A 23,877-nucleotide genomic window follows, 5' to 3' on the forward strand; every position below is an offset into this window, starting at 1 on the left:
TATCCAGTGTTTCCAGTAGAAAGAAAAAGTAAGCAACAAAATTGAAATCGTGTTATTAAGACGTAATCACGTAATATGGACGGCTTTGCCAGCTATATAGCATAATTGCCGATATTATACGTGTTACTGTGATCTAGCAACTCTGCTTGTTACATAAGTTTATGGTTTTGACTTTAAGCTTTCCCTTAAAACAATTTTGCGAAAATGCTGGTGTGCTGGGTGGGTTTTTGTTTAGGGTCTAGCAAAAAATTAATTGACTGAAATGTCCCAGTTGCATGATTTATGTCTGAATTTAGTGGTTTATTGTTTTTTTCAATGTGAGATCCACTTCATTAATTTTCTGGTTACAAAGGATATTAAGCATAATCAAAAGAATTACTCTCAATAGAGCCTCTGTATACATTCTAGCACTTGTTGCTTTGCTACAAAGAACATGGGTTTAAATACCAATGTGCCCCACTGCAATAGAAAATTATTGATGATAACGTAATTCCTAAATTGTGCAATGATGGGAATTGATTGAGGAAGTTTTTATTGCATTTAATGTATCGTTGTCAAAAATGTTATACTTTCAAAAATGGTTCTGTGTCCTAAAACAGCTGAAAAAAACTAAGAAACTATGACTTTATACTATATAGTAATAGAGTTTTCAATAAAGCAAAAGGATGTTTTATTGTCTTTTGGACATTATGTCATGGTCGAATGTGCATATACTTTCTATTGTTATCCTTGTATGAGTAGCTTAACTTCTATCACTCCAAAACTTTGTAATGTTGTTATATATATAATATTAATTGACATTCTGGTTATTATTGTATGTCGCAATATCATCTTATATTTCTGATTATAGAAGTCAAAAGAAATTATAGATTAAAATATACATGACAACAATTATAAAGGAGGTAATGGATAGAAAACTGAGAGGTAAATATTTACATTTATACGGTAATTGAATTGACTTCAGATTTTACTACTCGAACAGCAATGCTTTTTTTTTCTTTTGATGCTAATGCAAAATATTTTTGTATTTTGCTCTAAAAGAACAAAGAAAAAACATTATAGCTTACCTGACATTTAGTTGTCTAGGATTTGGTAAATTATTATTATAACTTGTGATAACATTTACAGACAAATTTGGTAAAAGACAAAGGTTCATAGGCAAGTGGAAACAAGAAAAACTTTAGAAGGACTAATTAAAAAACAAAATCAATCAAGAGACCACCTGCAAAAATATAAACCCACTTATTTTCCTAGCACAAAACAATATATATAATCAAATTGTCTTGTTATGCCTGAGGTTACATTGGAAGAACTGGAATGTACTAAAACTGGAAATGAAGCTGTGTGGATTAAGTTGACAAAAATGTTTTTATAATTTATATTTTCTTTCACAGACAAGGGAAGAAATAAACCCAGCCTCAGTAATCTTCTTTGCAAAGGCGATGATATTTCCAAATTTCAAGTTCTAAAGATCAATGAGGAGATAGGTAGGAAGTTTAAGTTACATTATTAAACGATTTAAGCAATTATTAAGCGATTTAAGTCTTAATAATTCTGTGTGAAAAACTTATACAAATCACGATATGTTTGCATTAGACCTGGGAAAACATTTGCAAATTAGTGACAAAGAACATTCCTAGATTAAATATCTTTCAAAGTGTATTGATCTGTGTTAATTTTACAATCAAGAAGTCCACAAATTCAATTTTTTTTTACAGTCTGCATTGTAAATTCTCAGGTGCTGAGAATTTTGCAAATTAGTGATAAGGGACATTCCTAGATTAAATATCTTTCAAAGTGCATTGATCTGTGTTAATTCTACAATCAAGAAGTCCACAAATTCAATTTTTTTTACAGTCTGCATTGTAAATTCTCAGGTGCTGAATTTGGTTTCAATGAAAAACAAAATTCTAAGAATGTTTCATAATGACAATCCATTTTCCAAAATTTTAGTTGCTTGAATTTTATGTATTTTTTTATAAAAGCTATAAGGCTTTAAAACTGAAAAAATGTTTTTTAGAAAAAAAAGTTGGAAAAAAGTGTAGTTAAAACGTTAAATTAATCATGTTTTACTTTGCAATAGGTTTTGGAGTGTTTGCTCTAACAGATTTTTCCATGGGAGAGTTCTTGATGGAGTACAGAGGTTAGTACTTTAAATGTGTATGGTTAAACATGGTGGGTTTTTGTTCTAAATCAAAATTTTTTAATTGATTGAGATTGACTTTAAAAAAGATTTAAAAACAAACCACTTGAAATAAGGATTTGGTTAATAAGTTATGAATAACTTATGCAAAAATAAGATCATTTTCTTTATGCTACAAAGAAATTTCTGATTGATGCAGCAAAAAGGAGTTTATCGAATTAACTTTACAATTTGTTAGAATATTTTTAGGAAATTGGATTAGTCAATGTGATGTTCTTACTTTGCAAAGAAAGTATGAAAACGAAAATATAGGAAGTTACATTTATTTTGACGTTGTTGATATTTTTGGAAAAAAAAAGTGGTAAGTTAATTGAATATGTTATTTATTATTGTTTTTAATTGCAAAACAATATAATAATATCCCACTTTTATTACTAATGTGCTGCCTGCTTATACATAGTTTTTGTGTTGCCAAGTTTTAATGGATAACAGCTTCTCATTAATTTTATATGTAACAAGTCTAGAAGTTAATAAAGTCTTTTGTTATGTTTAAGAAAAACTTTTAAAAATATCTATTTCCTATGGCAAACAAAAAACTGCACAAATATGAAGTTTTTGGCATAAACAAAGATAAAGAAGCAGTCCAAAGTTGAAAAAAGACCATTTTTTACTTAGAAAGGAAGATATTCATAAAATCTTTTTTTGTTAAAAAATCAACAACACTACACAACAGTGTAAGGAAAATATAAAAAATGTATCTACTCATATTCTCAATACGACTCACATAAAGCAATTTTAATTGTTATACTAATGAACAGCAACAGCAACATTAGTAATGCTTTATTGCACACACAGAAATGTATAACTATGATATTTTGTTTTTTTACTTTTTTAGTATTGATGCAACTAATGTGGATGGCATTGGTAAACTTGTCAACGATTCTCCATCACGATTGGCCAATTCCAAAATGCGCAGAGTGATTGTAGGCAATAGTGTTCACCTTTGTCTTTTTGCTACACGTCATATTACCGCTGGCACTGAAGTTAGGTATATGCTTTAATTTTTGTCAATGCTATGTTTAAAAAATGTCACTTAGAAGTTTTAAGTGTTACTGCAAACCAGGAAGGTTTCACAGCTTAAAACAAATTATTCTTTATTTTACTATATTTTATATAGATATGACTATGGTGAGGATCGTGCACAATTACCTTGGCGTAAAGAGGTGTGTGCATTTAAATTACTCTAAATTTAAACTTTATGGGAATGCCATATTTCCATTAGAGTATGAATATCACACCTCCTTATCATGTTGTGTAGCTTTATTCCTTCTTTTAAATCCCAAAGTTTTAAAGAGCAAACAATTGTGTATTATGAATGATTCCTTAGTCAACAATTTTGGTAACAGATTTGGATCCTTTGTAGGGACAAATCACTTTCTATTTTATGCATATTAAGTTAATTGCATTTTAGAAATGGAAATGTCATCCTTTAAAAAGCAAAGATGTTTCTGTAAGTTATTTTGAAATAATGGGTTCTATGTTTTAAATTATCTTTTAACATTTTAACATGATAAGCATAATTTGATTAGATATGAAATCAAGTTTTCCATTAGTTTTTCGTTGATTAAGGGTGAGGGAATGACAACGGTGATTTGATAGTGGAATACCAGTATCCAACCTAAAAATTAAAAAAATAAATGACTGGAACTTTCTTAATTTTACTTTCTCTTGTGTGATTTCCCCTGCTCTTAAAAAGAAAGATAAGTGTTTTTCAAATTTATAGTTTAAACATTTGGCTAGTTACATCTTTACCAGGTGGCATTAACCTAAACTGTCCACATTTACTTTGTTTAAAGAACATCTTTTGCACACCTGTTTATATACTGCCCTAATTATTTTCTTTCTAAACCATCAACAAACTTTAAAGAAAGTAAAGTGGTTCCTAAAATAATACCACTCATTTTCAAATTTACTCTAAAATAACACCTCACTACTAAAATGTTTTTGTTGATCCATTAAGTGATTCTTAAAATTAAGAATTAGTTGAAGTATAGTAAAAGTTTATGCTTCTAAGTCAAGTGTAAAAAATGGCTTGTTTAGGAAATGGAACAAACAAAGGGAAAAAAAGGTCAAAAAGAGAATAAAGGCAGTGACAAATATGCTGATAAAAATGAAATAGAAAATATAAAAAAAGAAACAAAAAAACTGAAGGAAAGTATAAAATACGAGAAAGAAGAAGGAAAAGAAGATAAGAAAGTAGGTAATGAAGATATAAAAATAGAAACAAAGAAGAAGAAAGAAGAGAAAGAGAAAACAAAGAAAGAAGATAAAAAAGAACCGAAGAAAAAAGTGAGACAGAAAAAAGACAAGAGGATAAGAAAGAAGTTAAAGAAAAAAATGAGAAAGAAGAGGCTAATGGAGATAATAAAGAAAGCAAAGAGAAAACAATAGAAGAAGAAAAGAAGAAAAAAGAAAAAAAAGAAGAAAAGAAAGAAAGCAAAGAAAAAACGAAAGAAGAAGAAAACAACATGGAAATTAAAAATAAAAAGGAGAATGGTGAACAGGACATTGAAGATAAAAAAAAAGAAAAAAAAGAAACTAATGCTGAATGTAGTGCTACGGTAAGTTTAACTTCTTTAGTTTAACTTCCTACCAATAATTTTAAAAAAGACAGTAAAATTTGTCTTTAAATGCAAAAGTGGTAACGTTTGCTTTATTCTTTTTCATATAGAATTCAAATTTTATTCACTTTAATTGGCAGCATACAAATATTTAAGATTTAATTGTGAAGCTTTTTAAAAATGTTATAACGTAAATTTCTACAGGATGTCATTATTTTTAATTATTTGTTTGATTGTTTTTACCTGTATAAGTTTTGATAGATGTTTTTAATGCCTGATGATGTACTAGAAGTATGAAATGCTTCACAATAAATACATTTTTATGAATTTATATACTTTTTTCAATATTAGGAATAATACACGGCTTTATTTTTGTAATATTAAATATTTAGGAGTTTTAACAAACTTTAAAGCTTAATAGTTACATCTGATTCGTTTCATGTGGAAATAATACATCCAAGACAAAAACTTTGGTTATGATTATAAGCTTAATAAATAAAAACGAAAAAAATATTTCACCACTAAAATATCACTGTAAAGTAACATATGCATCCTCTGCTTGAAAATGATTGAACATTCAATGACACTCACTATGAGCTTCATTTTTTAAATTTCTAGGTAATGTGGAATTCAAAAATCCAAAATCCATTTACTGAAACTATTGACTTTCAATTGGAAATTGCCAAGGTAAAGTACATTAAAAGATCACAAAACTGAAAACATGTCAAAAAAGCTTTCTTGTGTAGACACTAATCAGCATGAGATATTTGTGTATGCAATGTAATAAATGTACTCCACAATGTAACAAAAATAAGAAAAAATTACTGAGACTTTCAAAAGTAATGTGAAAAGAGGCATAGGTTTTGCAAGTGTTCCTTTTTATATAGGAAAGTAAACTTGTCGCTGGAGATGTTGCAAGTATAAACCTACCTTCACAGGTATTCAATTATTTTCTTGCAATAGAACTGACCAAAGTGTTCAACCATTAAACTAATTCCTAATTAATATTTTAGTTATCGTATTGTTTTGCTTTTTGTTATGTTTTATCAGTTTTTAATTAATTTACATCAAGGGATGATTTTTGTCACTTCTAAAGTTTCGGTACCTTTATTAAACAAATTTAAACTTGTGTTTAATCTGGCAATTGGCTAAAATAGAATTTGGTTTCACCAATGAAAAATCTAGTTAATAATGCAAAAAAAGGAACAAAGCAGCTCATCAATATTTTAATTCAACTTGTTGTATGTGTTTCATTTCCGAATTAGGTATCTATAACCAACGATTCTGGCTTCTTGATAGACCATTCTGTAACTATCCTTGATACCAGTGTGGAAAATGAGATAAATGGTATGGAAAGTAAAGGGCCAAGCGAGGATGAGATTCCCAATTTTGTTAGCAGCACACCTAGTGGTTCAAGAAATATTATGGTAATTTCTTCTTTCCCTTTCGCTTACTTCTATAGTTTTATTTTCTTAGTCTTTGACAGAAAAGTGAAAAAAATGTGTCCTTCTTTAGAAATAAAATATAGGCTTTATAGGATTCACAAAATGTGTAAGATCTCTACCCAAAAGGAAACACCTTACATTATTCTTAAGATCATCTGAAAAGTTGTAGTGCAAAATTAAATGATTCGTTATTTAAACTTATTCACCTGATATGTCCAAAAAAGTGAGTTTACTTGTAGGTAGGAAAAAGGATAGGAAGATTAACAACTTCATTTTATGAAATTGTGTGTTTCTTTATTGATAATAATAATTTTATATGCAGCAAAATCTAGTTCTAAACCTGAAGAGAAGTCTTAATTCCTTGTGGTGGTATCAAACTACCATGCATAACTTTTGAGAAAAAAAGTTCTGAAAAGGGATCCTATCCAGAGATTACACAATCATTAAAGAAACTATGTGTTATACGTTTAGGCTTGAATATAATAACTAAAATATTTTTAGTAGATTGCATGCTAAAAGTCTTTTAATTTGTTTACTTATATTTACATTTTAGCCTCAAGATTTATACTTCAGTGACATAGATGACTCTAACTCTGATAATGAAACTATTTACAATATTCACTTGCCAAGTATGGAACTTGTTGCACCGGTAAGTGAAACATTTCTTCCACCTTAATTTTAGTAGGTTAAACTACTGACCATCTCTTATTGTTGTTTTTTGGTTTTAAATCATGGAAATATTGGTTCAGCTTTTTTAATTTATGATAAAAACAAAAAAACTTTAGAATTTTTAATTGAAACAAGTTAGTGTTATTCCCTTTTATTTTAACTTTTACTAGAAAATTGCAGGGCTGTTCATTTGTGGATGTAAGCGACCATTTATTACCAAGTTGATGTATCAGCTGCATTCAGAAAAGTGCATAAAGGTAATTTTTTTATTGATGTTAATTCCATACAACTGTCATCCTTTTGACATCTTGACAATAAAAACAATAAAAACTTTTCTTTCCCACAACAGAACATTTATGTCGCATGCCGTTCTTAATCAAATTCTCAAATTACATTACCACCCACAATCTTGGACAAAAATATTGAGAGAAAGACAGTTTTTTCCTCATTTTCCAAATATGGACAAAAGTGTCAAACAGTCAATGCACTGCAGTAGGCAGGCTCCAAAGTCGCTACTTTTGTACACACATAGACCAGACAGACAGCGCTGAAAAGTTTGTAGTTAACCAAATAGCCTAAGAAATTAAGTCCAAATGTGTGAATTTTATAAAAAAATAGCCTACGCAATTTCTATGCTCCTTATCCCCAAACCAGCCAATGGAAATATTCTGCAGTCAATTATACTGTACCTAAACACCCAAAAGCAAGTTTTTAGAGAAGTATAAGCCAATTTGATAAGAGCTTATGCATAGCAGACACCTCTTTATAGCTGATACTTATAGTTTATGTGGTGTCCAATATAAAGTTAATGCTTAAATTATTCAAATTTTCTTTATTGTAATTTGAAGCCATTTTTGGAATTATTAAAGTTCCTTAATAAATTCAGAAAATACTGCTTTTGTTTTAGGGAAAGGAACAAGGAAAAAAAGAAATTGGGAAAGAAAAAAAGGACGATCCCAGAAGAAAAAATGGGAAAAGTAGAAAAGAAACAGAACAAAGTAAAAGTAATGAAAACAGGAAAGTTTTGGAAAAACCAAATGGAAAAGAGAAAGACGGAGAAAAGAGAATGAAGGAAAGTATAGCAGAAACAGAAGAAGGTACAGGAATAGAATGGTAAAAAACAAATGAATTTAAAGAAATGAAAAATGAGAAAAAGAAAAATGAAGATAAAAAAGAAGAAGAAACGGTTAGAATTTTGTAACTTTTGAATCTAAGTCTTTGGGACATTTTAATTCGGAAAGAAATTAATGTATGTAACGTATCAAAACTGAGTACCTTCAGGTTAAAAAACTTCCGTAAGATGCAGACTTTGTAAAAGTCGGAATAATAATAAAGAACCTAAGGAATGAAAAATATATACTATATCGGACAGCGGATTAACAGCATGCTTATGACACTTCAGACACTAACAGTCTTATATTTTGTTGTTTACATTTTCTTTCTTACAGCGTAAACCTCTGTTGTTTGTGTTTTTAATTGTTGTACAAAATTAAACAAAGTATTCCCCAATATACCTCTGCTACTTAAGTTGCCACTGTTTTAAGGACTTTTTTGTATCAAGAGTGTTTTTTATAAAAAATCCTTTTTTTAAATACAAGAAATTGCGGAAAATTTATTTATGAATGGAAATTTTTTTGTTTTATTTTGATAAATAATCATATTTTTACTTAGGAAAAAAAATAAAAATTAAAAAAAAATTCAAAGGGAGCAAAAAAAGTAAGATTTCCGAAAAATTCGTTTTTTTTATTATTTTATTTTATTTTCTCTCTCTTTTCGCTTTAGTCTAAAATTCCCCCGCGATGAATTATTTATTAAATTAACACAAAACACGCTTTAGATAAGTTTTTATCTTAACACATAACAAAATGAGGTTGGCTTATCATTGAAACCGTTTTGAAAATCATACCTGTTCTCTGCTGAAATTGCAGCAGTAAAATGATAGTAAAATATAGCAAAATAAACAAATTTCAGTTTTTTATCCGAATTATTGTTAAAGTATTTTACCCTTAAAACCATAACCCTTTTATATTTTAGGTTCCATATAAGAAACCTTACCGTTTTTGTGTTTTTTGTAAGAAGATGTGCTCCAAACTTACTGATCACATTAAAAATTGCCATAAAGAACTAAAGGTAGTAAAAAAAACACTAATGCTGAAAAAAAGAGAGCGTGTGAATGCTTTTCAGCAGATGAAAAGATTGGGGATCAAAGAATTTAATGAAAAAGAAGCTGTTAAAAAAAATCCGATATATCAGGGTGAGAAAAAAAGAAGAAAGCATCAAAAATTGGTTAGATGTAGTATTTGTTCTGCTTTTATATCAAAACGATTTTTCTCGACCCACAAACACCGTTGCTCTAAGAAGTTCGACTCTACTGCTGTGCCGATACCGTTGCTTGAAGACTGCCTATTAACATCAACAAGGTTAAGCGATGAATTTATAATTGACGTTTTGGGCAAGGTCAGGGATGACGAATTGGGAGGGATTGTACGAAAGGACGAATTCATCCTGTACTTAGGATACAAACATTATAACAAGAACAAACACAAGAAAAGCAAAATTGCGACTGTAAGAAAAACTGCTAGAAGTGAAATGAGGCTTTTAGCCCAAATGTATAAGGCTGCAATATCGTTTGCAGGCTTTATGGGCACTAATGGTAACGTTATCGATTTATTTTGCCGCGAGAACTTTCACCATTTGTGTGATGCGGTGGAGATGATAACTCAACGTGAGACTGGAAAGATGAAGGCTGGTCTTAGGCATAAAGCCTATTATCTTATAATTAAATCTTGTAAAAGGCTACGTGACCGCTTTTTTATTGAGAAGAAAGAGAATCTATCAAATGAGATTGATTCATTTTTAAAATCAGTTAAGTCGAGCGAGGATACATTTCTCACTAGTGCGCAATATTTATTGGAGAACGAAAAGCTGAGGAAGACAAGAAAACCATGCCAGTTACCACTAGAAGAAGATATAAAGAAACTCCATGCTTTCACGTTAAACCGCATCAAACATTTAACAAATGAGTACACTCTGATGACACCATCAACCTTTATAGAACTTCGTAATGTCACCATGGTACGTCTGACTCTTCTAAATGCAAGACGGGGAGGAGAGGTAGGTCGTCTTTTACTCAGTGAGTGGGATGAAGCAGAAAAGGATGGATGGATTGATCAACAAAGGCTACAAACGTTAACTCTATCGGACCGAATGCTTGTCAAATCATTAAAAATTGCCTATTTAGCTGGAAAAGGAAATAAACACATTGTGTCAATGATAGTTCCAAATGACACAGTTAAAGCCTTGCAGCATCTCTCCAGAGTCGATTTTAGAAAAAGTGCTGGAGTTGCTAAGGATAATAATTTTTTATTTGCAAGTACACAGCTCTCAGACGTACAATTTTCTGGGTGGCATGCTCTCAAAGGTGTATGTTCTAAAGTAACAGCATTGAAAAAACCAGAGCTTATAAATTGGACCAACAATCGCCATAGAGTCAGCACCATTTACGCTAGTTTGGATATTGCAGAGACTGATAGATAGCTGTTTTACAAGCACATGGGCCACTCCGCCCAGATGAACAATGAAGTGTACCAATCACCATTGGCATTGCTTAGTGTTACAAATGTTGGAAAAAACTTAATAGATATTGAGACAGGTAGTTTCTTAAAACTTTCTTTCCGATTAAATTATTTCTAACAAATAAGTCCCACCTTTAAATAACCTCAAGCAGCGTTTATCTGAGTTAGTATAATACTTTTTTAAATAATAACTATATTTTCAGATAGTAAGCAGCTATTGAGGGGCAACATACAACCATTTCAGCAATATATCAAGAGCATTCGAAAAGCGTTTACTTTTTAAACACTTTTTTAATTCCGTTTGTAGTTCAATGAAGTTCTCAATTTATAACAACCCCTTGTAATACGCCTCCACTTTTAATAAGCGCCACACTCAAAATCTTTCTCTGCGAGATAAGTTGCTGCTATTTTGTTTTATAATATCCCAACACAAATAACTTTATTAATTATTTGCGCTATTTAGTTCTTACAAAAATAACCTTTACATTTGCTCCTTAGGAGACCATAGAAAACGTGACAGAACAAAAAGAGAATCCAAAATTTCTCCATGTAAGTAACACCAATATTTTAAGACTGGTATCTTTCCAGTAAAGTTTATGATTCGTCCGGAAGGTTATTGGTTTGGTCCCTGACTAAGTTATGCTCAAGAGCGTTGTTTTTTTGTTCGTGTTCAGCATGACAATTTGATTGATAACTTTAAGTGATTTCTTGTCGTGTCGTTAATGTGGTTGTACAGTTTCTGCAACTGTAATGTCTATTGTTCTGTTATCTTCATAAGGGAGGTAGAGAAAGAGAAAGAGCTGTTGTCATCAAACATACAGAATTGATTTGAGCGAATCATAAATATGTAATCGCAGATAACCCTTGCCATATTTTAACTTTTATTGCCTTAGTTCCAACAAGAGCTTTAAAGCGTTTGAAACGGATTGTGGATTCGAGTTCTGATGAGTACGAGTATGATGATGAACATATTGATGATACCAATAGTGAAGACGATGACACATTGAAGACGACTGTAAATAAAAAAGGTACAGTTTTGTGGGGATAACGTGAAAGGATGGATATTTTGAACGTATAAAATATTTTTTAAACATTACCCAAACGTTGCTGAACCTTTAACGACCAATGTTGCCTGGTTTTATTTCCTTTTAAGTGTTTTACCAGTGCACCGTGTACCATGTTTCTTCTGAAACTGAAAAAAATACCGTAAATAATTGACAACAGGAAATTCTTGTTTTATTTAATTATTTCATTTCATTTACGGAGGAATGGGTTTATTGAAAGAAAGGATTTAATAAATTGAAAAAACTTGGAAGGTTATAATTCAAAACTATTGACAAATTGAAAATCCGAATCAAAATATGGGCCCTGATAAAGGGATCTTTTTTGTTCACGTTTCTTATCAACCTTGTATTTTGAAACTTGATTATAATTTATTTATCATATAGGAAGTATGAAAATAAAGTATAATTTGCGAGGTGAGAAGTTTTTTATTTTCCAAGACTTTAACCGCCCTTACGGAAGGTTATTACACATACGTGGCTAAGAACCAAAAAAAATTCAACCCCCCTTGTTATAATCATCTGGTAAATCAACTCGTCTTCAGAATTTGTAGAAAGTTTTGCATGTTTTGCATGTATTGCACACAACCTTTTGTTAAAAGATGCTTTAAGGGGAGTTATTGCCCAATTGTAATTATTGCTCGTGAAGTTCTTTGTTCGTTAAACAGTAAATTAAGTTATTATAAGATAATATCCGCGACCATTCAATTGACTTATAACGGACGCTGTTAAGGTGCTGTACATTTTATATTTATTTAAAAATTTAACTTTAATTCTAGCAAGCGTTACCGGGGATAATACCAGCATTGACGACAAAGACAGAGCTGAGGAATATAGAAGTGACGATTGTGGCTCCTCTAGTGCAACAAAAAGTGAGTTGTCACTACTTCATTTCTCACTAATAGAAAAATAACAAATCGTTGAAGAGCTTCAAATTCACATTTGGTTGAACATGTCACAAATTACCTGGAGCGTGCATCTTTTTTTTAGGGAAAGAAACAAAAAGTGCCAAATGGGACCAGTTCAACGAGACTTTTATGAAGACTTTTGGTGGGTTTATAAAAAGAACTGAGAGAAAAGCTATGCCTAGTAAGTGATTTTATAGTCTTATCAAAGCAAGTCTACGCTATTCTAAAACTTTGCGATATTAAAAACGAAAAGGAGTGTAAAACAAAAGAAAAGATACATTCTTACAAGTGTCATTTTCTGACAAAAGATTGATAAATTCTGCTAAGTATAAATTGCATGCAAGAAAGTTACAATCAATGACAATAACAAAACATTTGTTTTTATAGGTAGAGAAGACATGGAACGTTTCAACTTGAAATACAAAACAGGTTTTCATTGGACCGCAGTTCGGACGAAAATTAATAATGAGCGCAAAATGTTCGATCTGACCAAGAAAAGACGGCTGTGTGATTTAGGAATACCCTTATGTACAAAATAAAAACATTTCTGGAAACTAGGCGACAGAAAGTATTGCAAGAGCGCTTAAACGATTTATGTAATATTTAATCTTTATGTTGTTCACATTTTTACTTATTTTGCACTGCAGAGATAATCCACACCGAGGGTTGAACAATAAATTCGATTTAAGAGTGGTTGCGTTAATATGTACCTCTAAATTTCTATCTCGATTTTAAACAGAGGTGATATTGAAGTCCAGATTTGTTTATTAGTTTTGTTAACTAGTTAGTTTTGTTAATTTTTTCATTTGTTATATTTTCTCACATTACCATGATTTTATGTAACGCTTTTAACCTGTATCTAGCCTGTATATATCAGGAAAAAAAATATAAAACTTTAAGAATTGTTTCCACCGTTTTCTTTTGAAATCTTTATACAGATTTCAACTTTAAGGCAGTACAAGAGGTTTATTGTTAAGCAACTTTTCTTCTTTAGACTCGTTATGTTAGTTCGAAAGAATATACGATGTAATAAAAGTATGACCTCGGTAAAAAGTGTTCTTTACCAAGCTCCAAGGTTCGGACATCGTCATTTACTACTTCCGTTGCACAAAGCAGCCATTTTGAATATCCAAACGACGACTATTACTTTACAGACTAGTCCTTAGCGACTGCGGAAAACCAACGAAAACTTAACCCTTATTATACTTGCTTACATATATATTTCATGCGTGGTTTTGCATCACCAAATTTTGGCAAACAAACGCAGCGCTTATCACTATAAAGATCTGTCGTTAGTCCGTTGAAGTTCACGGGAAAAAAAATTATTAGATCGATAAAATTATATCTCATTTCTTTTTCGTAGCTTGAACATTTCGTGCGTGTTTAACTCAACAGGGGTTTGATATACAGAAAGAACGGTTATTATTATAAAGATTAGAAGTAGCCCACGGAAAGTTCTTATGTCCGTACCATAAAGAAAGAAATTATTTACGGAAAAAATTTGTGCGGGACTTTTTTTTCGGAATTAATTTTTGAAGATTTTGCCCAAATCTGCAAAAATTAATTCCGCAGAAGTGAAGAAATTTTATTGAAGATATTATTTCGGTTTGTCGGTTCAGCATTCGGGAGATCCTTCTCCCATCATCGGGAGAAGGATCTCCCGAAACGTTGCCTACTAAACTATCATGTTCAAGAAATGATAAACTTTCCACAGTAATATGAAGAAATTTTGGTCATCCGCAATAATAAATTCCGCAAAAGTTTTGAAATTTTTCATCCTCAAAAATTAATTCCGTAAATATTTTCGATATTTTAGTGACAATATTTGATTTTACATTTGTTACAGCTTAGTATCCTTTCATTGATATTTTGATGGAAAAAAAAAAGAGTTTATATTCCATAAATCGGACGGATAAATCGGACCTGGGTACTAAATTAGTTTTTTTCCCGACTTTCGATTTACTAAATTTCTTCCATCCGCAAAAATTTATTCCGCAAAATATGCCATTTTTTGGTCACTCATCCATAAAAATAAATTCCGCAAATAATTTTTTCCGCAAATAATTTCTTACCTTATAGTACATCTACAAAATCGACTTTTGATAATAAGATTTAAGCTGCCTAAGATAGATGATCAATGGTCCTAAAAACACAGATTAGACGTTCTTGGGTCGGTGTTGAGGTTTTAAATAAGCGACGAGGGTTGTTTTTCTGCAATTAATTCTACGGCCGAAGTGAGTGTCTTGGAATGCTTATGATAATTTTTTTTCTTTGCCTGCCTATTTAACACCTAGAGAAGCAAAAATTGTTGTCTCCCTTTTTTTGGCCTGGTTTCTAAGCAACGTTTAATTTATAAGTTTTAACTTTCAAATATAAAATAACCTGCTCCCATTCGCAACACTTTATATATTGATTCAAATAGGACTGTCAATTTATCTGCGCGTAAAATAACAAATACTGTGCTACGTGGCATGACTCCCATTACCATTTGCTAGGTTGCACACGCTACTCGCTTCGTCCTTCTAGAACGGCAAAGACACTTGGTTTACCCTACTCATATCATGGCAGATGTACAGCTTTCAAGCGTTTTGAACTTTCCTTAATGCTTTCTTATAAAAAAAAACTACGGATAACTCGAATACGTAGGACTTGACCGATTAAGTGCTAACTCGAACGTTTTACTCAAGTTATATATTAGGTAAATGTCAGATTTTAAATTCATTAGTTCTTATCAAGTTTTAACATAATATGAACCAAATATAAGGTATATATTTATATCTCACACTATGTTTAAAAGTGTTGTTGAAAACCGACATTCACCTTGCTTTTGTGCCTCGTACTTTAAGTATACGTTATAAAATATATAGTAAATACATATAAGTAAATAAATATATAGTAAGTACGCAGTTTTAGGGGAAACTGAAAATTGCCCTATAACAACATATACATTTTTCCCCCTAATGCGAAATTTAGAGTTAAAAGATAAAAGGGGAAACGAAAATTGTCGTCAGATGTATATTTTGAAAAAATGTCTTTTACAAGGATCTGTGTTAGCAGACGCATCAAAATTCTGAATATGACACTTTGATGTCTTAAGAAAAAAAAATTATGACCTTTCCCCTAAATATGCATTTTTTACTCCTTCCCCCTAATATAGAATTTAGGAGTATATATATATATATATATATAAACAGATTTTTTAATGATATTAATAAGTAGATTAGATATGTTCACTTCTACTTTGTACGGACGCGGTATTAATGTGATGTCATAAAAAAAAAGTTATTGTGTCTCTGGAATACATTTTAATGCTCGTCCCGTTTTCTCTCGTTCCCATGGCATCCACGTGTACTAATTTAACGTAGCCTTAATTTATCGAAGAAATAGTTAAAAACATTGCAGGACCTACATGGATTTGTTTCTGAGGACGTTAAACAAATAATCAAAAAAAATGTTTGCAAAAAAAGTAAGAAACTTTCTCCAAGTTTATTGTTCTTATAAAAAATGCGTACATTTGTCTTGCTAAATTAACACATGCTAAAATTAGTGCTGCGTAATAGAAATTCGGGACACTTTGTGCTGTGTTCTGACATGTCTCACTAAGATCGGTTCGAGCTACAGTGTCAATTTCGACATGTTCTGAAAAATTTCATTTTACGGCAGGTGCTAGTCTTGATTACATCAGATAAAAATTAGCGCTTGTACAAGGGTTTGTGATGTAACCAGAAGTATTTGTCAATCTGGTAATGTAAAGAAAATTGAATTTTCAAAAAAGAGTTGAATGAATTTTCGCAAAATTATATTTTACAGTTCATAATAAATCATCATATTTCGTCGAATTTTATGAAAATAAAGTTTTTTTTTCGGCTTTATGCAATTATGTAAACTTGTGCGGACAAAGTGTCGCAGGCTGAAAGTTTTTTCGAGGGAAAAGCAAAAAAAAAAAAATTCTGGTAAGATATTCTAGACGCTCATTTGCGAAATATGGTAACAAAATATTTTTGCTAGTTCGGGTAACAATACCCACAAATTGTGCTTTACATACTCAACATATTTTGCAGTAACGAAATCAAGTACACGCGACATTTTGTAGGGATGGTTAACTGACTGCTATGTCAAAACTGTTTTTGTTCCGATTCATCCAAACTGATCTTATATTTTTTGCAAGCGGTATTGAAAACAGGCCTAAGTGAATCGAAAATCAAGGTTTGTTCTGTCGAAACACTTTTTGGTACATTTAAAAAACAGAATTACGGCAATAACATTATTATGATTACAATTCTTTTTGGTGTAGGATTGGATTAATAGCAAAAGAAGACCTCCACAAGTAAAGTCGACAAAACTAGCCGAAAGAAAACCTTCTGGCTTTGCCATGTTTCGTAAACAATATGTGAAAGGTTTAGCTTGTTGTCAATACTTTTTTTATATCGTTGTATCATCCCATTAACATATTATTGCCAGCCATTAATATAGTATGAATCCAGCTTTGGAAAGGAGAGCAAATGAGATTAGTAAGTCTATAAACTGAAAATATCATAAGTACATAATACTCGCTAGTTTTTTGTTGTTTAGATAATCCAGTCGCCAAAATGGCGGATATGAATAAAGCCTGGACGGCGTTACTGGAAGAAGATAAGAAAACCTGTAACGCCCAAGATTCTACAGTTGAAAAGCCAAATTTCTCAAGTTTATTTCAACAGAGTCAATCGTCGGCTGTTCGCAGAATGAGGGAAAAAATTGAAAAAATCTTTATTAAGGAGCTGATGCGTCAACTGTCTACATAGAGCGTGCCAAAAAATGTTAAAAAATTAAAATATTCCGGAACTTGAAATATTTTAACACATAAGAATTCGTAATTTTTACTATATTTTCAACAATATGAGATTAGGGATAACAGAATATTGAATCGTAAAACGTTACTATTTAGTGTAGAGAGATGGAATCCATCGGAATGGATATCGTTATTATGGATATGGACACAGAAATAACGGGAAATAAAGTCACTGTATACGGGAATCAAAAAGGAATTGATTTTGTTGACTCTCAAAATGATTTGGAATGGAAGTTCGCCAGTCACATAAAGAGTAAGCAGAGCTTTCTGTTTACAGTTCGCCGGTGTGATTTTTAAACGCGTTACAATCCATTTTTCGATTAGCTTCATTACTTTCATTCTTCAAATTTATTATACTAGGTGTACCGGTTGAAGCAACCACAGAAACAACACCTTTTAGAAAAGAAGTAACCTTGGAACTGACTCAAAAAACATGTACGCCGCTTTGTTTAACTTATTTAAAAAGAGGTTTGTAATCTGCCTCCAGTGTTCAATTACATTAGTTTTTTCCAACATGGGAAGTGGCAGAAAATTTACCAAAGCCTGATTTAGAAGAATATTTTCTTAGTAACGTTTAATTCTCAAAAAAGGAGAGAAAAAGCTATTGTTGTTGTTCATTACTAATACACTTTTGCGGATTTATCGATCATTATTCCGACCGCAGAAAATTCGTTTTAAACCCAGCGTAATTTTTCTACCCCTTGTCCTTTTGATTTCCCCGCCCTAAGAAAAAAATCCCTGACTAAGGTCGCGCTTGAACAAGTACCTTAACAGGATATTTAACGCTGTATGAATTATTGCTAGATTTAATTTTTTTGATTCGTTGAGAAAATATGGTTTTGCGATATTTATTTTTGCGAATCCGATATCGAACGACAATTGCGAATGTAGCTTTCTTAAATATCATAACTAATCCATACATACAAAAATAATGGCTGTGAGAATGCCTGCATAGGACAAATATACTGTTTCTAATATCCTTGTCTTAACCCGCCTTAATGTGCTGACACAGCAGAATGGCCACCCACGTCTAATTTTCTGATTAAAGTAATTTCGCGTACTTGCGTATATTTCTGGACGTACTGCAGTTTGGAAAGAGAAGAAAGTCGAAAAATTACAACTTCCAAGGGAATAAATCTTTTTGCGGGAAGAAAATTTAGTGGTATTGACGCAGCCCGCACAAATAAATTCCCGCCAAAATTATTTTTTCCCTCTCCGTCAATTCCGCCAAGTTAACTTTTCACCAAATTTTATACCACCAAAATTTCTTCCCTTAAGGTATATACTTAATTTTATCCACTTTTTATCATTTTTCAAACTTGGTCGATGCATTAGGGAAATTGGAAGAAGGAAATACAATTTACAGTTAAAAATATTTTTATCTTTGCCTATAAATCTTATGGAACTAGTACCCTAGTTCCGTCCGAAGCAAGCCCACTGGCGATCAAGAGTATAACCAGCAGCGTATTGAAGCACGGAGTAATACGATTGATCGAAATGCACGACTCCAATGCTGCTCACTAGGTTTTCGTGCCGACCAATAAACTTCAAAATCCAGTGCTTGTGACTTACATGGGCAACATTTTTAATGTTATTTTGACGACAATCTTTTGAAAACGTTTTCAATATCACAGTATCTCCGTCATCGAACATCGCCTTTTTAGTAGAAGCAAAAACACCTTCACAAAAATCTGTTACTTTCAGCGTAGTAAAGAACACTGAATCTAGAATGCAGCAGCGACGCATTTTTTCTTTAAATTCGGGGATCCGATTGCTCAATGTTCATGTTAAATTTTCTAGTCTCGTCAACCGCTTATTGGCGCCATCCAGTTTTTTTATCAGTTCGTCTTGCTTTGGTAATTCAGGTAAGACAGTAACACAGGTAAGGTAATTTGAATTATTTCGGTGTGCGGGCGTGCGCGACATTCGTGATTAATAGCCTTGCTGACGTCAGCAACAATTAGCACATTTTAAGAATTATACCAAATAACCTAAATCCTAAGTCCACTCTGAATATTGACAAGTGAACTTTGACAAGTTCAAGATGTGTGAATCTATTATAGAATGAGCGTACGCAATTAATTGTGGTTGCGAACTTCGAAATTCGTTGTCTTGTCCCAACATATTGTGACCACGATTGTAGCTATAGCTACTACCTATTGATACCTGCGCTTTAGCAAAGGAGCCTTCCAAATATAATTTGGGTCCTGATAACAAGATATTGTCCATTAAAAACCATTTTTTATTGTTCTATAACTTGACTGAAAATGTCAGAGCATTATAATCAACCCCGAAATGTTGTAGAAGGCATCAAGATGGCAGCACCGTCTCAACATCACGAGCTAGTAGGAAGAGCATACTGTCGTAAACCAGCTAATCATTTTAGTTTTTTGGGGGAGGATCCGTTAAAAGGTGAAGACCTTAACGGACAAAATCTTGTTAATGGGGCTCAAGATAAATTTTTGAAGGCCCCTAAATCAATATACTACTGGGGATATGTCCTCTGGCTGATGCAGAACAGACAAGCCCTTGACCGATGATATAGCTATAGCTAGATGAATTCTATTGCTTACATTTTCAGCAGGAAGTTCTTTGGCTTTGAATTTGGGTGGCAGGAAAAAGGATGGGGACGAGGTTATTTTTATTCTTCGCACAAAGGTATTGTGTTAGGACTTTAAATGGATATAAACAAATCAGAAGGCATCAATCTACACTCGATAATAGTTTAAAACCTCAATGACGTTTCCGTGAGAAGAAATGCACAGGAAACCTCTCTTCAGCAAGCTCTGAATGCCCTAGAGCTTTACCGCCAAAAAGTAAACAAATGACGTCACACTGAAACTCATCTATATAGCATAGCTAGTCAGCTGACCAGCTGAAAAGGGCTGTAACCATGTTACATTGCAGCTGATTAGATATCGTGGAATAAGGAGGATAAGGGCTCACAGCTAGCTATTATGGCTAGGATATGTAGCTCTAGCAAGCTAGCAAACAGAAAAAGCAAGCCAGCTAGAAGCTAAAAAGAGAAGTTCGCACAAGACCTTCAAATTTAAGCGTGTACATTTCTTTTTCATTGACTCCAGCATCCATATCTTCCTTTTTATTATTACTATCGTGTTCATTTTGAAGATTTATAATAGTAAAAATATCAACGTTGATTTTTTTTCTCGCAACGACGCCGCCACTTTTATTTCATAGGCAAATAGCAAAACCTTCGATAAGCATCGCTCTCCGCTATCGCTGGAGCAACAGCGCAACAATGGAGTGCGCCGTTTATCTTTCTCCGTTTTACAGCGGAGCGGAATAAGTTTGTATATATTATATACACTATGTACATATATATATATGTATAAATGAAAAGTTACCCCAGCCTTTCATGTACATTTTTTTACATTTAGGGTAAAAAATATGAATCCTTCCGCTGCTTTTCCCAAAAAAATTAATATAAAAAATAAATAATCAACTACCCATGTAAATACTGTAACAAAATGAAAAAATGTGAAAAAGCTACGTAAAGTTTCCCCATAATGTCAAATAAAAATTATATAAAAAAGCAAGTTTTTTTGGTGTTGTACTCAAAAAAGTTAAAACTTTTCTTAAATAAGACAAGATGTCATAAACAAAGACATTTTAGTCAGAACATCTAGAATAACAAAAGTCACTACACTTTCTTAGCAAAGAGCACTAAGATAACTACGGTAGCTAGCTTACATGTTAAAAGCAACATAAAACTGAAGCTGACATAAGCTAGCTACAGCAGCTAATAGCTGGTTAGTTGAATATAAACTGGAGACTTAGCTAGGTATAAAGCACATGGCAGCATATTTATAAATTCCGACCAAGCTAGCTATTAGGTTGTTGTTGATGTGGTTGGCTTTATGATGCTAGCTAACAAACATGTCTCGCATCAACAATATCATCAAAACTATAAAAAACATAAACAAACCTTTGAAACCTTGATATACTTCATATACATACCATGCCCTTTTTCAAATGTTTTTGTGGAATTATTTTAAAGGCAAGAGAAGACAAATGCGTAAAAAGAACAGCCATTTTTTTGCAAACACAATTTCCGTTACCTTGTGCTAGAACTTCATTTAATAAATAACACAAAACTCGTAGCTTTTCACGACAAAGAAGATATACATTTTACGGCAACATTAAATATATGTTTTTCGGCAATATCAAAGGAAAATGAAGGGATCCACTGTGCCTGTCACAGACAGATAGACACACTTAGCGTATTATTATAGAGATAATAAACACATTACGTTGGCATAATATACTCCATGGCTGACAAATTACGTATAAAATGATTTGGTCAAATGTGTGTTGTTGTTAAAAGACAGTGCGTGAAAAATGGGATTATCATAGACAGTAGTATACTTCAATTCCTAATTTATGACAATCTTCATAACAACATCGAGTATGCTTTGAAATTTTATTGGGCAGTTTTAAAGTAACATTTCTATGAACGTTTGTTTAAAATATAACTTTGCAAACCAGAGATAACTAAATTAACACACAATCTTATTAAAATGTTGTAAAAAGTTGGAATATTTCATTCCCCGAGTTTAAATATAAAGAAACTGATTAAACATACAAAAAGGATGTATTTAACTTTAAAAGAAAAACAAAAATGCTTTCTCCTAACAATTGATGTTGCAGTTTAAAAATTTTACGAGGGCTATTCTTTCCCAAAACAACGTTTTTTTAGGTTATGCAATTTGTAAAATAGATACAAAGAAATAAGAAGTAGGTTTGGACGATCTGTTTATAGAAAATGTTCACGTCAATACGCCTTATGGGTAAAGATGCTTTTTTTTTCTTTGCTGCTTATTCGTATCGCAAAAGGGAATAAAAATCGTTAATTGATGTGGATTCCTAAATCTGCAAATTTCGTTAAAACTTTGTCGACCTGATCGATATGATTTTCACTTTTTCGTTAATAAAAAAGCTTTCGCCTTTGTAGTCAGTTCATTGATAAATGCATTAATATTTATACCTTTGGTGAATTTCATGGATTTTTTCTTCTTCTTAATTGTAGAGTCGTACGGTAATCCTCGCAACTAAACCGAGTGTTATCCAACTTGAGCAAAATTTGCGCTTGGGGTAGCTGTTAAAAATGTGCGACTTCGGTAAACGCTGCATCTGTTAAGCAGCATATTAACATGGAATTTTTCTTATCTTCAGCAACACCGTACAATGTTTTTAAATTGCTGTAACTATGACTTAAAGTTACGTGAATTATCAAACTTAAATTTGTAAGAAATGTTCTATGTGCAAAAAGATATATATTTCTTCATAATAACAACGTAGATATTTCTACTTTTGTCAGATTTAAACGGAAAAGTATTTTTCCGAATTTTGGACTATTATAGTCAAGGAAGTAATGTACTATGCACCGTCCCTCGAGAGTGCTGGATACCAAGGTAAAAAGAAACACAACGAAAAAGAGGGCACAGCAAGAGCATGCGCACCAATGGAAAAGTCACACAAATGCCGTTCTAGATAACTCCGTCGTGATTGTTTCAGCTCGCTATTGCCGCTTGGATTGAACCACTTTCCCAAGATTTGTTAGCTAGCGAGTGTCTAATTTTAATGTCAAAAGGCCTTAATGTGCTCAATTGCTTCGTTTTTTGAAGAAATCTACTTGTTGTTGTTTATAAAGTGTTCATCATAAAAAAATACGCAAACATATTTTCAACCGTTCTGATAACAACATCAAAATTTTAGATGAGGCTCGATGTACTTTCTTTAAAAGATTATTTTAAAACATTTGGTTGTCAGAAAATAGAACTGTTGAAGAAACAATTTGTTTATGACCACACAATTTTGTTTTGAAGCTTTCAGATAATTATTGATTTTTATTCAAATCTCAGTGTTTAACTCACCGGTTAAAATAACGTGCACTGTGCAACATCACATGAAATTTACATTAAATGGTCTCTTGTCGATTTTATTCCCGCCTTTTAAATGAAACTGATTACACAAGTCGATCACTAATCTCTAAACGCATATAAAGTCAGAGAAGTGTATCAAATAATGACAGAATAAAATATAAAAAAATTAATGAACCAAGAAATTTTGCTATACACAGTCTCGAAACATACCATGCTGCTTCACGTACAAAGTTCTGGATAATCAAGAGGAAAGGATTCAAGTTTTTATCTGGTGCGTTAATTTTTTATGTTTTTTATTCTGAAGTAAAGTTTTAGTTAAAGTCAAAGTGTTTCAAAAAAGTTAGTCAATGTTTAAAAGCAATCAATTATGAATATTTTATAGGCAATAACAGAATATACAAAATGGCGCGAAATTGTAGAAAAGACTACTGTGTATGAAGTGGCTATGCAAAATGACAATGGTGAGTAAACATTTTTGTTAGTAAATACAATATATTTATACACGCTCTACACATTTCTGGAAAAGTTCCCTTTAAAGTTGGAACGTTTAGGCTTAATCCAAATTGCTCTTATAAATTCTAAATAAGAAAAATCGTTTTTTGTAAAACAATACAGAAATGTACGTAATGAGGGAAGCAAGGCAAGTAAATTTTTGGGACATTTTGTGCATGTTTTTATGAGTTACACTTATGCCACTACAAAAGCAAATTTTCTATGCCCA

General features: G+C 31.9%; 4 protein-coding genes across 5 annotated transcripts; all 4 read left to right on the forward strand.

Annotated features, from left to right (window-relative positions):
• The first annotated feature begins 73 nt into the window (after positions 1-73).
• Positions 74-4,594, forward strand: LOC130625650 (N-lysine methyltransferase KMT5A-A-like). The gene is made up of 8 exons (XM_057440750.1): positions 74-924; positions 1,395-1,487; positions 2,084-2,143; positions 2,393-2,504; positions 3,039-3,191; positions 3,321-3,366; positions 3,615-3,653; positions 4,244-4,594. Exons 1-8 carry the CDS (start codon positions 882-884, stop codon positions 4,592-4,594), a joined length of 897 nt encoding a protein of 298 aa, XP_057296733.1. The 5' UTR covers positions 74-881.
• LOC130625651 (uncharacterized) lies at positions 4,534-7,995 on the forward strand. Its single transcript, XM_057440751.1, has 7 exons — positions 4,534-4,764; positions 5,383-5,451; positions 5,652-5,702; positions 6,030-6,191; positions 6,763-6,858; positions 7,049-7,135; positions 7,786-7,995. The coding sequence occupies exons 1-7, from the start codon at positions 4,672-4,674 to the stop codon at positions 7,993-7,995; spliced, it is 768 nt and encodes a 255-aa protein (XP_057296734.1). The 5' UTR covers positions 4,534-4,671.
• On the forward strand, positions 7,934-10,415 carry LOC130625649 (uncharacterized). Its single transcript, XM_057440749.1, has 2 exons — positions 7,934-8,064; positions 8,913-10,415. The coding sequence occupies exons 1-2, from the start codon at positions 8,017-8,019 to the stop codon at positions 10,413-10,415; spliced, it is 1,551 nt and encodes a 516-aa protein (XP_057296732.1). The 5' UTR covers positions 7,934-8,016.
• LOC130625652 (uncharacterized) lies at positions 10,390-13,914 on the forward strand. Of its 2 annotated transcripts, XM_057440752.1 has the most exons (7): positions 10,390-10,530; positions 10,952-11,002; positions 11,347-11,481; positions 11,902-11,931; positions 12,294-12,386; positions 12,505-12,603; positions 12,810-13,914. In XM_057440752.1, the coding sequence occupies exons 1-7, from the start codon at positions 10,431-10,433 to the stop codon at positions 12,959-12,961; spliced, it is 660 nt and encodes a 219-aa protein (XP_057296735.1). In that variant the 5' UTR covers positions 10,390-10,430; the 3' UTR covers positions 12,962-13,914. The 2 variants fall into 2 exon arrangements, with proteins under 2 accessions (XP_057296735.1, XP_057296736.1); XM_057440753.1 differs by lacking the exon at positions 11,902-11,931.
• Positions 13,915-23,877: the final 9,963 nt, after the last annotated feature.

The sequence above is a fragment of the Hydractinia symbiolongicarpus genome, chromosome 14, assembly GCF_029227915.1.
Source record: "Hydractinia symbiolongicarpus strain clone_291-10 chromosome 14, HSymV2.1, whole genome shotgun sequence".
In the NCBI taxonomy this organism is placed as follows: Eukaryota; Metazoa; Cnidaria; class Hydrozoa; order Anthoathecata; family Hydractiniidae; genus Hydractinia; species Hydractinia symbiolongicarpus.

What these genes read in the sequence shown, in the direction of transcription:
- LOC130625650 (XM_057440750.1), top strand. Translation starts at nt 882, where the DNA reads ATGACAACAATTATAAAGGAGGTAATGGATAGAAAACTGAGAG. An exon ending in GTTCTTGATGGAGTACAGAG is followed by an intron (nt 2,144 to 2,392) that starts GTTAGTACTTTA and finishes GAATATTTTTAG; the next exon opens with GAAATTGGATTAGTCAATGT. An exon ending in TAAAAAGCAAAGATGTTTCT is followed by an intron (nt 3,654 to 4,243) that starts GTAAGTTATTTT and finishes TGGCTTGTTTAG; the next exon opens with GAAATGGAACAAACAAAGGG.
- LOC130625649 (XM_057440749.1), top strand. Translation starts at nt 8,017, where the DNA reads ATGAAAAATGAGAAAAAGAAAAATGAAGATAAAAAAGAAGAAGAAACG. An exon ending in ATAAAAAAGAAGAAGAAACG is followed by an intron (nt 8,065 to 8,912) that starts GTTAGAATTTTG and finishes TTTATATTTTAG; the next exon opens with GTTCCATATAAGAAACCTTA.
- LOC130625652 (XM_057440752.1), top strand. Translation starts at nt 10,431, where the DNA reads ATGGGCCACTCCGCCCAGATGAACAATGAAGTGTACCAATCACCATTG. An exon ending in AGAATCCAAAATTTCTCCAT is followed by an intron (nt 11,003 to 11,346) that starts GTAAGTAACACC and finishes TTATTGCCTTAG; the next exon opens with TTCCAACAAGAGCTTTAAAG. An exon ending in GACGACTGTAAATAAAAAAG is followed by an intron (nt 11,482 to 11,901) that starts GTACAGTTTTGT and finishes TTTATCATATAG; the next exon opens with GAAGTATGAAAATAAAGTAT.
- LOC130625651 (XM_057440751.1), top strand. Translation starts at nt 4,672, where the DNA reads ATGGAAATTAAAAATAAAAAGGAGAATGGTGAACAGGACATTGAAGAT. An exon ending in GTATAAACCTACCTTCACAG is followed by an intron (nt 5,703 to 6,029) that starts GTATTCAATTAT and finishes TTTCCGAATTAG; the next exon opens with GTATCTATAACCAACGATTC. An exon ending in GTATGGAACTTGTTGCACCG is followed by an intron (nt 6,859 to 7,048) that starts GTAAGTGAAACA and finishes AACTTTTACTAG; the next exon opens with AAAATTGCAGGGCTGTTCAT.